This window comes from Sorex araneus, chromosome 4, assembly GCF_027595985.1.
Source record: "Sorex araneus isolate mSorAra2 chromosome 4, mSorAra2.pri, whole genome shotgun sequence".
Lineage (NCBI taxonomy): Eukaryota > Metazoa > Chordata > Mammalia > Eulipotyphla > Soricidae > Sorex > Sorex araneus.
Window position 1 is genome coordinate 31,061,479 of NC_073305.1, and position 13,952 is coordinate 31,075,430.

At 38.1% G+C, this 13,952-nt stretch overlaps 1 protein-coding gene across 2 annotated transcripts in view; it reads left to right on the forward strand.

The window, feature by feature from the left end:
• STT3B (STT3 oligosaccharyltransferase complex catalytic subunit B) overlaps positions 1-13,952 on the forward strand; it is an 82,513-nt gene that overhangs the window by 47,918 nt on the left and 20,643 nt on the right. For both annotated transcript variants that reach the window (XM_055136438.1, XM_055136439.1), the window contains one exon: positions 1,827-1,926. In XM_055136438.1, coding sequence (XP_054992413.1) covers positions 1,827-1,926 — 100 coding nt within the window. The remainder of the gene's footprint in view (positions 1-1,826; positions 1,927-13,952) is intronic.

The window sequence follows — 13,952 nt, forward strand, 5'->3', positions numbered from 1 at the left end:
TTTCCTACTTTTCTTTTCTACACCATATGCAATACTGAAGATTAATAATAATCTAGGTAACTTTAGTTTGTTTTAGGCACATGCAATTTGTGTATTCCGATTTCTGCTACTTTTAGAGTGAGTAAAGTTTGGTGCGCAACAGTATCAAACTCTTATTATATTCCATTTTCGAGTTTCATGAATAGCAGAATCCAGCACCACATCCTCCTCTAGGGTGTTCAGTTCCCTCCACCATTATTCCAGTGCCCCACCATCTTCTTTAAAATACTTTTTTCATTTTTTTAAACACTGTCATTTATAGAGATGGTGGATTTATTACAGGCATTCAGTATTCCAACACCAATCCCACCAACAGTGTGACCTTCCCTTCATCCATTTTTTCAGTCACCTCTCACACCTGCCCCTTAGCAGGCCCAAATAATTTTAGATTGTTACAACTAAATGGCTAGTATAATTATCAACAACAACAACAACAAAAAAACCTTCAGTAAAATGAAATTTGTGAAAATTGTTATATCTAACCATGGGGGTCATTAAGTCCTTATCTGAGGGTTTACTAAGTTGCTGTTGCTAGTTGACCTTTCTGTTTTAATGTTTTTGTTTGGTAAGCTTAGTTAGCTTTTACATTACCATTGGTGTGCTTCTATTGGAATGTCAGTATTGTCGAGTTTGGAGATATCCTATGGCCGCATAATCCAGAATATTTAACTGGGCTGTGAGTTTACATGGTGGTGGTTGTAAGATGTGGGGGATGCTTCCCACCACCACTCCAAGACCCCAGAGTTCTCAGCTCTCAGCCAAAAGACCTGTGTACCTGAAATTTTCAGTTTGGTGTCTCTGCAAGGCTCTGTCTTAAGTTAGTGGACTCTGGCCTTAGGCAGCTGATGGGGTACAAGTGAGGCTGCCAAGGATTCTGCGTGGTGGGACTCAGCTTACCCCTCTCCCAAGGGTGCCCCAGCCCCATACACATCTTAGAACTAGATAAGAGCCTCTGGTATTGCTATGAAATGTACTTGAAGAAAATAGTACCATTGGTTCAGGATAACTATTTTCTTTAGTTTTATTAATTTAGGCACAAGCATGCTCTGTTTTATAGACTTGTTCTAATTTGTGATATAGACTAAGTATTAACATGAGAAACATGAGACCTAATAGATAATTCTGAAGTAGAAAATAAATGATACCCAAAGTAGCACATTTTATTTTGAGGGTCTTAAAAGTATATTCAGGTCATCTTGTAGGTAATCTAGTATTCCTTTAATTGAGTGGTAGACTGGTTGTTTTTGTTTGTTTTTATTCTCAGTGCTGTCCCCACCCCCAGGCCCCAATGGTGCTCTGAGCTCAAGGATCACTCCTGGCAGGTCTCATGGGACTATATTGGGTGCTGTGGATTTAATCTAAGTTGGCTGCATGCAAGGCTAGCACCCTGTTATATTGCTCTGGCTTTCTCAATGATGTCTCTTAGAAAAAAAAGTATGTAATCAAAATGGGAGAAGTAAAAGTCGCATAAAAAAAAATAAATGTCTTGAAACAGTCTTTATAGCAGTCTTATTACTATTCACAAATACTTAGTGTTCTCAGCTTCTTTTAAATTTAGTTAAGTGATTGTTTCTTCAGTGATTATTAAAATATAATTAGATTTTTAGATTGTTATTTTAATTATCAGTAAAAATAGGGAGAAGCATTATTTGCTGTGTAGTCTGTTTTTAGGCATTTGTTGAAAATCCTAGTGTTTTTCATTTGCTAATTATGTTAAGCTTATTACAACAAACTTTATTTTATAAAACAAGATTAAATTATTTACCTTAGTATTTCTTTACTTTTAGGTTTCTGCTTGGGGTGGCTATGTTTTTATTATCAACCTTATTCCACTTCATGTGTTTGTATTGTTATTGATGCAGAGGTACAGCAAAAGAGTCTACATAGGTAAGTGATTTGCCGTCTAATACCTTAGAGGTATCTCTTGTATGCTCTTTATTGAACAAGCATTTTATATTTGGCCAGTATTACTTACGAGAAGATAAAAGTAAGGATGATTTTTTTGCTTTTTGTGTTAATCAGGGTCAGGCATTTTTAATGTTTGTTACCAATTTTCCTTGGTGAAAATTAGTATAGAATTTAATATCTATTGGTCTTTTTTAAGTTTGGAGGAATGGACTTTGTTATGAAAATCATTTATCCTGGATCAGAACTATAGTACTACAGTATGGGTATTTTCTTTGCTCACTGCTGACTCGAATTCTATCCCTAGTACCCCAGAAAGTCCCCCATCCCTACCAGGAGTGATCCTGAAGCTCAACCAGGAGTGAGCTCTAAGCACTGCTTGGTGGTATGGTCCAAAAAACAAAGTTGAAAAAGAAAATCCTCTGCATGTACTAATATTCTGGTTACTTGCTGTAAGAGAATAGGCATCTGTAAATAATAGGACTATTTTAAGACCTATCTCATACTAGCTAAAGTAACTTGTTTCTTATAGTTCTGGAAACTTAGCAAGTCCAAAATCAAGGAACGAGTGTAGTTACTTGGAGGGCTGTCTTCCTGGGTTATAGCTGGAACATCTTCAGGTTGTTTTTCAAATTGTGAAATGGCTGAGTTGGCTCTTTGGGGCCTCTTTTTAGAGTATGGATTTTTGAGTCCCAACACCTAGTACTGCCAAGGCCCCTTTTTAATACTGTCACCTTGGACATAAGATTTTCTGCATATGAATTCAGATCACAAATATTTAAACCACAGTTTTTTCTCTAAGGTTTTAGAATACTTCTTTTGAGTAAGATGCTTACTTAGTTTATTGTATCATATCTTTGAGCTCATTTTTTATTGATTATTATTTTTCATTGATAGAGAACATTATAGATGGAATTAATCAGTTGTGATCTGAAATCTGGTGTCTTAGGAAAATAATACAGTTTCATCATAATAGTGCTGTTGGGAAAAGAAAAATAAATGTAAAAGTTTAATTATGTAAAACACATAATGGTTCAGTGTCTTATCAAAAACTTAGTTACCCTATGAGTTAGCAGTAAATGGCACTGCTAGGTATATATCAAGAAAATTGATAATATCTGTTCACTGAAAACTTGTATACTAATGTTTATAAGAGCACTTATTATTTATGGTGCCAGGAAATGAAGAAACTGAACTAGCTGTCCACAGAATGGTTAAAGGTTGTCATGTATATATACAATGTAATGTCATTCAGTCTTAAAAAGAAATTACTTACTGCAAGGTGTGAACCATTGTGAGTTCACAAAATAATGTACAGGATTGCAAAAATAACACATGCAATCCTCTTCCCCAGGCCTTCCCAGCAGAAAGACAGGGACACAGGGGACCGCAGCTGGATGGTAAAAATGGCCCATTTAATGCAGAGCTGCTAGCGTACTTATAGAACATCTGAAGGGGTCAGAGGTGTAGGACTGCATGTCCGTGTGGTTTACAGAGGTAAAACATTCCAGCAGAGGCAATTCTCGGGGGGCGGGGGGAAGATTAATTCAAGGAGACTCTCTGTATCCCAGGGATATCTATATTGCTTTTCTCTTTCCCTCTAGTCATATATATGTATTGATATAATTAGAGATATATAGATCTATCTATCTATCTATCTATCTATCTATCTATCTATCTATCTATCTATCTATATATGTATGGAGTATGGTGCCGACACCAGGTCAACCTGTACCTGTGGGGCAAGTACATCAGCAGCTTGAATGGTGCCTTCAGACTTTTAGATACCCCAAAATTGCTGCTGTGCCTTTGGTGAGACCCCAACAACTTGGGGCCAAGTTTACCAAGAAATTAAACAGCCAAAAGTTAGGTATGTGGGAGACAGACCCACAAGCCACCTCCAGCTCAGCTGTATAAGCTCAAAGCCTCCGCCCCACTCAGAGAGCCTGGCAACTACCGCGGATATCCCATTCGTACGGCAGAGCCTGGCAAGCTGCCCGTAATGTATTCAGTATGCCAAAAACAGGAGCCAAATGTGCTCTTCATGTTCCTGGAGCAAGCAGACGCCGTCGGGCTACACAGGGACGAATGGAGACATCACTGGCACTCGCTCACGCAATATGAGCAGCTGGATTACAGTAATACAGTGGTTCCATGATTATATCAAACAATTAGTCGGACAACTAATTCTACTTCTTACTAATACTTGTAGTTGTTTGGATAAACACAGTGAGAGATAAAGGTCCCAGAACTTAGTTCTCTGGGCTCTGAGAGCAAGCAAGACTTTTACTGTAAATCCCAGACTAAGTCCTCAGGTCAGTTCAGCTTGTCCTTCCCCGGCGGTGGGGGGTCCTGTTTTTTAAGTCACAGCAGCTTGCATCAAGACCATGCATTTATGCTTTCTAGACTGTCCCATTTCAGTGGCGGGGTAGCTTTGCTACTTGCCCCAGGTCCATCCCAGTCCCATGGCAGAACCTCCATTTTGGGGTGTTAGGAACTACATCTGAAGCCTGAGTCAAGTAATTATAACAGATGCCCAGGAGAAGATGTATTTCAGATTCAGTCAACTCCCGAATACTAGGAGCACAACATTAAGGTATTTCTGTGTTTAAGCAAAGAACATTGCTCTATAGTAAAATATGAAAAGGCTATAGGAGAAATTGAAAAGCAAGTTATTCACTACAAATACAAAATCCAGAATTACCATAAAGTTTTGGCTTATAAATAACCAAGATTGACTTGGGGATCTATGACAAGGTGTAAGACACAAAGGAAAGGTTAGGGATGCTCGCAAGAGCACTATAAGCTTCACTGGGAGTAGGAAAGGGGGCAATTCACTGAGGAAGCCTAAAATACTTAGGGTTAATATCCATCAAACCCAGAAGACTTTTAGCTAAGTAAAGATGACAGATCTAACTTAGTAGATCATGTATTTTGGGTGTTTTGTGGGTATTTGAAACGTTCAGAATATGCATATAGATAGAGACAAAGTATATTATGGTTGCTCTGGGTTTGTAGATAAGGAATTCAATGGCTGCTTGTGGGTATGGAATTCTGTAAATCAGAAAATAATTCTCAAATTTAATGGCGGTAATAGTTACATTTCTCTGAATATAATAAAGACAATTCAGTGGCAGTTTTAAATGGGTAAATTTTGTAGACTGTTGGTTTATCATTTAAAAATAGCCGATGTTTACCATATAATAAACTAGAAGTCAATATAATTGAATTTTATATAGCTATATAATTATGATCGCAGAGCCTGGCAAGCTACCCGTGGCATATTCGATATGCCAAAAACAGTAACAAGTCTCAACGATGGAGAAGTTACTGGTGCCCACTCAAGCAAATCGATGAGCAATGGGATGACAGCGATATATCTGTCAAGTGTTTTAATCAGTTCTGATTGTTTTTTACAACATTTGGAGCTTATAAAGTAATGTTACAGTTTTTTCTCATGCATACCTATCCATCATCATCATCATCCAGTTGATTATTGAATTTCTCGAGCAGTCTCAGTAATGTCTCCATTCGTCCTAGCCCTGAGATTTTAGAAGTCTCTTCTTACTTGTCCTTTCCAATGGTGCCACATTGGAGGCTCTTTCAGGGTCAGGGGAATGAGACCCTTCATTGTTACTGGTTTTGGCATATGAATACACCATGGGGAGTTTGCTAGGCTCTCCCATGTGGGCAGGAAACTCTTGGTAGCTTGCCAGGTTCTCCCAAAGGGAGAACTAAGCTATAAGATGTCGGAGCTTGGTTTTGTAGACTCTGGATGTTGGCCGTTGGTGGGATTACATGGTGCTGGGAGCAGTCTCTGGGTGTGACCACCTGGCTACTGGAAAATGGGGAATCTGGGTAGAAGAGGCCAAGTCCCGATCCGAACAGGCTTGAGGTCTCAGCCCCAGGTCCCACACACCTGGGTTCCTCTGCCAGTTCCTTCGTGTGTGAGGCTCGTCCGAACTTGTGGAGAGAGGCTTTGAGCATGGCTGTGGCTAGGTTCCAGAGGTCTTTGGCCGCGAGAGCTCTGCTCAGGGCGGGGAGGGAAACTGAAGCCCACCCCCTCTGAGGAGCCCCGGGGAAGACAGCCAGGCACAGGGGCAAGAGACTCTCTGCATACCTATTAGATTAATATATTTTTCTTTCCTGGTCAGAAAGAATTTTTTGCCTTGGTGCAAAGTAATTAAGGAATTGTATAGTATCATTCATTATAAGTAAGGTTTCAGCATTCTTAGAAGCCCTTAATTATACTTATTAAATATGGGGCAAAATCAATTAGAATTTAAATATTTCCTCATTTATCATTATTATTTAGAAAGAATGGAGGATGATAAGTGACTATTTTGTTAACCTTCTCCATTAAATATTATCCAAGGGATATAACAGCTCATAAATCCTCAGACAATTCAATGTTGAGTCAGAGATATTGGGAATATAATATTTACATAACTTTTTCCAACTTTAAAAAGCTGATTTTCAGATAAAATGGGTTATTTTTTAGGCAGAAGATGCTTAATAGTTATTTTTAGTACAACAAAAAGTTTAATTCAGAATTTACTGGCATGAGAATCTAACCTTTCAGTGGTTTTTAAAAAACTCTTTTTAAGTAACATTAGTTTATAACACAGGTTTCAGTTATACAATATTATAAATCAACATCTATGCAAACTACTTAATGTTTGACCCAAAGTGGGTTTTGTTTTAGGGGCTGGAGCAATAGTATAGTGGGTAGGGCGTTTGCCTTGCATGAGGCCAACCCGGGTTCGATTCCCAGCATCCCATATGTTCCCCTGGGTACCACCAGGAGTAATTCCTGAGTGCAGAACCAGGAGTAACCCCTATGCATTGCCGGGTGTGATCCAAAAAGCAAAAAAAACAAAAACAAAATGGGTTTTGTTTTATAGAAAATTCATTTTTGGGACTGGAGCAATAGTACAGTTAGTAGGGTGCTTGCCTTGCACGTGGAAACCTGTGTTCAATCCCTGGCAACTCATATAGTCCCCTGCATAAGCTAGAAGTAAGCCCTGAAAACTGTTGCTGTGACCAAGCAAATAAAAAAGACTTATTTGTAAACTTGTCAGTGGCATTAGTTTATTTTTTCTCTATATCATGGTGATCCTACCCCATATATAACCTTTTAGGATAATTAGGGCTCTATTTAGAAGAGTACTATTCTTCCCAAATTTTATTAAAAAGTAGGAGGGGTAAATTCAATCAAGCAAAAGAATAGATCTCTGTGTGTTTGTATGTGCGTATTTGTACTGGCAACTTTTTCCGGGGTCTGATACATTGGAAGTATGATCAGCAATAATGAATGCTGGCAACTGTGCTTCCACAGGATGGCAGTGTGGTAACATTTTCATGATGTAATAAATGATTTATGACATTGTTGGTTTTGTACATTTTCTTGGTACTCCTTTTATGGAAGGTTTAATCTTCTGGTTGAAAGAGTAAGAACATGAATGGATAGAAAGTTGTAATAGATTTGATTAAATGGTAGTTTGGTCAAGATTCCTAGAGCATTTGTAGGAACAGCTGGAGGGGGTATTACTGTTGGTTTGTTTTATTGAAATCTTCTGGAAGCAGGATAGAACAGATTTTATTAGCTGCCTCTTACGTGTTCTTGTCAAGAAAAGAAGTTATCTTCCTTTGGAGTTTTTAATGGAATCAGGACTTTTTTTCATTAATATCATATATGTGCTTTACTATAGTTTTGTGTGGGTATCTTTGATTTTTGTTTTTAAAATATTTTTATTGATAGTTGTCTTATGCGTACATTATTCCAACACCAATCCCACTGCCAGTGGGATATATTCCCTCCACCAGTGCATCTTTGATTTTTCTCATATAATAAGATTGATCTTATAGAATTTTGCACTTTCAGAATGTCATGACCATAGTGAAATGAAAATTTGAACCAATTAGAGGCAGGTTTTGTTTTGTTTTTTAATTTATTTATTGAATCACCGTGAGAACAGTTACAAAACTTTCGGGTTTAAGTCTTGGTCATACAGTGGTGAAACACCCATCCCTTTACCAGTGCACATTTTCCACCACCAAAAACCCCAGTATACCCCCTATTCCAAACCCTCCTCCTACCTATGTGACAGATGACTTCCATATTACTTTGTCTCTACTTTGATTCCATTCAGTATTTCGACACCAGACCTACCATTATTGTTTGGGATTTTCCCCCAACACTCAGACCTGCCAAAAAGGCAACATTAGATCATTTGTTTTCTATTGCTGATTATGAATAGCATATGATGTTATATGGCCGTGGATTTTGGAATTCTGAACTTTTAATAATTAAATCTGGAGGAATTTCTGCCAGAAGTCACTGGGTTCCAAGATTTATTTGTGTGTCTCTGGGATCATGACCGTTGGGCAGCTTAATCAGTAGCCGGAGGGGCCATTTGTGGGCGTCTACTGGGGTCTTATTGGGGCTGGGAAGGACAAGGGCCAGCTCCATCCCCATCCCATCAGAGATGAGGCCCCACATGTCTCATCACTGCTGGTCCAAACCTGACTGTCAAATGGCCCCTGGAAGATGGCAGCCACTGCTGCCAGGGGGAATAGGCAGAAGGACAACACTTTTCCCACCTGGGGTGGCCCGGTGCCGGTAACCTAATGCAGAGTCTGGACACATTTCTTAGATGCAGTTTTTATACGCACTATTAGATGCCATAATACAGTGCCTGGGGAAAAGCATGAGTTTTCATTTTTGCAGTGTAGAGTGTGTTTTTCTTTCTTTCTTTGGGTTACTGTCTGGAGATACTGAGAGCTATTCTGGCTCTGTGCTCGTGGATTGCTCCCGGTAGTGCTCAGGGGACAATGAAGTGGCAGGTAGTCTAGCCGCCTGCATATAGAGAATATGCTCAGCCCTCTGAGCTGTCTCGATGTGGCCCAACTGTGTGTCTTTAAGAATTGAGTTACTTCCTTTTATTCACATGTCTTACTCTCTTTACTCTGTGTTTGAAAACATGAGTTTTAATTTGAAAGGGCTTAGATCATAATCCCAAATTATATAACTCCCCCCATCTTTTAAAAACTTCTTAAAGCACAGTGATTTACAAAGTTGTTCTAATATAATTGTTTGGGGCACTCAATGTTCTAACACCAATCTCACCACCAGTGTGACCTTCCCACCAATATTGTCCCCAGTTTCCCTCCCCCCCAGCCTGCCCTCTTGACAGGCTCAAAATAATTTATTTTCTATTGCTTGGTACAATGAAATAGTAAGTGAAGTTATAAAAAAAAATTCAAATAAAGGAAAATTATTATACTTCATAGTGGTGTTGTGAAAATCATTGAGGATTTACTGAGCTGTTTGTTGCTATTTGAGCTTTCTGTGTTGCTGTTTTTGCTTATTTAGCTTACTTCTGTGCCACTTTCCCATATAATTTGCTCCTACTGTGCTGTCAGTACTGTGGAATTTGAAGTGTCTGTGGCCATGCACCCCAGGAGCTCTAGGGTCTATGTATGTGGGATTTTCATCAGCTTGGCATCTCTTCAGAGATTAGTTGTGAAGCAGTGAAGTTGGTCATTTGTACGGCGGCGGCTGTGTTGACTTTGGTAAGGTGGGAACTTGACCTGCCCCCCTCCAGTGGAGCTCCAGAGTTTGCAGCCCAAAAACCCATGTGCCTGTGAGTTTCAGCGGTTAGACTTGCATCTCTTCTGAGATTAGTCATGAAGCTGTGGAGCTGGGCCATTTCCGTGGTGGTGACTGTAGGATGGGCGTGTACCAAGTGATAACAATCTTGTGCATCGAATACTTCATCTGAAATACCCAAAAGGACAATCCTCAAAGATCAAAATCCTGAAAACTTAGTTTTGATGGGGGGAAAGAGATAATAGAAAGCATATTTAAGGCCTTTGTATTTGAAAGGGAGCTCGAGAAGCAAAATGATATTTCATAGACCACTTTAAAAAATAAAACACATGGCAGTAGTAATTTAATCTTTCATAAATGCAGGAGTACTAAAAGGCACCTTTTGATGCCTTATGAGGTTTCAGCATTTTCATACAAAGTTAATATTGTGCAAATAACATTTGAAAAAAATAGTATAAAGTAAATTAGGAATATAAATCCATGATTTATATTTTCAGTAATGGAAATAATAGAATAAAATACTACAAAATAACTACAAAAATTATTTCTGACAATTTAAAATAGAAAAAAATTGACATTAGAATAAATTTGAAATTAAATTGTAGAAACCTGATCACATCTATTTCCACATCTTTTGTGAGTTTGGAGATAATCTTCCAATTTAAATGTTCTAGTAAGTATGAAACACTTTGCTTTTTTCACTTTCTATGCCCATTTCCATATGGGCATAGAATTAGTGGATCCACCAAGTCATAACTTGTATAGATTAAAACAAAAAATGGAGATAGGATCGCTGGCACCAAATACAAACCTCCACATGCATGAAAGGCCCAGGTGACCTCCCCAGGCACTGAGCTGGAAATAAGCCCTCAGCACTACGAGAGTGACAAAAAATACAAACCCAGAAACAGTGAAAAATGGTCAGTTTGAAAGTACTGTCAGTATTTGAAGTGAAGTTTGCATTAGTTTTTCTTTGTTAGATTTATTGTTGAGTATATGTTTTATCTATTTATCTTTTTTTTAATCTTTTGAACTATCAGATCACAGACAGATTAGATCATTTAAAGCATTTTGTAACACTGTCAGCAGGCATTTTGGGCTCACAGGGTGTCACTGAGCTTGTTGAATTTTTTTATTGTCCAGTGAAAGTGTTTATTGAAGGCAAGCAGAGCCATAAATGCATGAATTGTTAAAAATCCTTGAATAATTGGGAGGTGAGACAGGATTTCTTGCCTTTTTTAACCTGTTTATTTTTTCTTTTTCTTTTTCTTTCTTTCTTTTTTTTTTTTTTTGTTTTTGTTTTCTAATTTGGAGGAATTTTAGACTTTAGGGATTATGATCTTTCCAGATGTCAGTATTTAGGATTGCAGCATTCAGGATTGTTTTTCAGAATTGTGATTAGGATTGAAATAAGTATGGAGATATTCCAGTTTTACAGATTGAAGGAAAAAGAGTAGTATTAAACAAGATGTGTTTGTAATGTTTTATATTTTCTTGTGTATATCATGTATATTTGTGGGCAAACAACTCTAATTTTTATTTGATAAAATTATTACTTAGATATTTAAAGTTTGAGATGAAATATATATTTATTCCCCCTATGTAGACGTCTCAGGATCAGTGATCAAAAAAATATATAAAAGCATAGAAGACACAGGTCCTCCTATTCCCTCACAAGAAATTTAGATTGTGTATGTTATCTATCACATTTATTAGCTTTTTAATCATTATAGATTAGTAGGTATAAATGAGGCAAACTTGATTATAACCAAATAGCTATATCCAAACAAAGAATTGTTGGACACCTTTTTTTTTTTAGTTTTATTTTGACATCAATTTATGCTTACAAAACAATACAAATTAAAAGTCCCTTCTAGCCATTTGTTGCCTAGACTCGGTTCTTTTTCTTGACCTCATTTTCATCATACTTATTATAAACTTGAACTCTAGTGTATCTGCTTCTGTGGATAGTGTTTACTTCATTAATGGCAAGTGTTGCTAGAAAGTTGCATTAAAATGCTAAATTGGGAAAATAATTTTAGGCATGAATTTGAGCAAACATCAAAGAAAACACCTCATCTATAATTTTCTTTTGGGGGGTAGGAGATAGGGAAGGGGGCGGCCTATACCCAGTGGTTCAGGGTTTTATACCCAGTGGTGCGCCTGGTGGGCTTGGAGGACCATATGGGGAGTGAGTGCTGGGGATTGAACCTCTTTTTTTTTTTTAAGGCTTTTTCACTCAGATTGTATCGTCTAGAAGATTTATTTTATATATATATATATATATATAAAATATATATATATATATATATATATATATATATATATATGGGTTTTGTTTGGTTTTTTTTTTTTTTCTTTTTGGGTCACACCCAGCGATGCTCGGGTTACTCCTGGCTTTGCATTCAGGAATTACTCCTGGCGGTGCGTGGGGGACCATATGGCCATATGGGATGCAGGGGACCGAACCCAGGTCAGCCGCATGCAAGGCAAACACCTACCCACTGTGCTATCGCTCCAGCCCCTGTCACTGTCACTGTCATCCCGTTGCTCATCGATTTGCTCGAGCGGGCACCAGTAACGTCTCTCATTGAGAGACTTATTGTTACTGTTTTTGGCATATCCAATACGCACGGGTAGCTTGCCAGGCTCTGCCTGCGTGTTCCATACTCTCAGTAGCTTGTTGGGCTCTCCGAGAGGGGTGGAGGAATCGAACTCGAGTCTGCCGCATGAAAGGTGAATGCCCAACTGCTGTGCTATCGCTCCAGCCCGCTTCAGACCCTAAAATATAAATTTTTAGATGATACAGTATTCAGTGTTTATGATTAAGAAATCCAGCCTCAAATGTAATCTTGGAATTTGGATATAAGTGAACTTCAGCTGTGATAATGCAAAATGCATGAATTATATAAAGTTTTGCCAGGCCTGACTTCTATTTATGCCTTTGTTTAGTTTCTAGGGTTTGATTTCTTAGTTCCATGTGTCTTAAAGATTTGTTGATCAGTGCCCAGAGAGATAATTCAGTGGGTTAAGATGCTTTTCCTGCATGTGGTTGATCTGGTATCCTTGACACTCCATATTGTCCCCCCCAAAGCTTGATAGGATTGATCCCTGAGCACAGAGCCAGGTTTGAGCCCTTAGCACCACCTGATGTGGCAGAGAAACAAACAAACAAACTAAAAAGACTTGCTAATCTTAGATTTTTAGGTTGTTATAATTAGGAGTGATCTACAAATCACCATTTTTCAAACCACACATTCTGTAGTGATGAAAATGAAGAGTTTTGTTAAGTAGTTACTTAAGATCACATAGTGGTCTTTTATCCTCCCTGTCTACCACCCCCCCATTCTTGCTTTTGTCAAGGTGTCTGCATAGGATTGATTTACAAAAGAGATGTATATAAGTTCAAAGGTCTAGAAAGTTCAACCTAGTTGGTTGACAGTTTAAATCATTTGCCATGAAATTTTTTAATGAGTTTATGTTCAGATATCTCATTAATAGTAATTATTTTGGATAGATTTATTTTGCTGTCTCCTCTAGACCTCTTCTTACTCATTTTGCAACTTTTTTCCAGTGGTGGCTCCCTTTCTACCTTGTTTATCCTATGGCCCCCCATATCCTACTAGTTGACCCCCTAGACTCATGCCATAACTACTTAAGAAATTTTTCACTTGTGGCCCTCTTTGGAATATCCTGGGCTGTCCATATAATCCCCAGTTGAAATGCTGCTCTAGATAGCCAATTTCTTTTACCTTGGGTTCATCAGAAACTTTTTTAATAGTCATTGGCCCTTCCTATTAAAATCACTTGAGCTTCTCCTTTTTTGGTCCTAAAGTTTGAACAGTATGTGTTTCCTTCACTGAGCTACATTCCTGGTAGCTTCCTCTCCCCCTTCTCCCCTCCCAACCCCTAACATTGTAGTCATTTCTTTCCAGCTGTCTTGGGACCTAACTTAACCTTTAAATGATTAGCCTCTAATCTACCTTCTGTGAAAAGTTTTATGTTTGTTTTTTAAAGCATATAAATACCCTTTCTTAGCTAAGTTTGGTGAAGAGTAGTATACCATGTGGGCACATATTCCATATTAGTTCTCTATTCCTAAATATTCCTCTGTTCTCCCATCTTGTTTTTGACCATACCCAGTGATGTTCAGGGATCACTTCTGGTGGTCCCCAGAGTGGTGGTCCCCTGGTGGGGTGCCAGGGATCAATCACAGGCCGGTCACTTGCAAGGCAAGTGTCTTAACTGCTGTACTATCTCTCTGGACTCCCTAGTCTTTAAAATAATAATAATAATGTCATTTGCCACCACCTAAATTTTGACTCATAAATTGAAGTAAATGTTTTATTAATTAGATAATTTTCACATTGGCTTATTTTAAATGAGTTTTATTTCT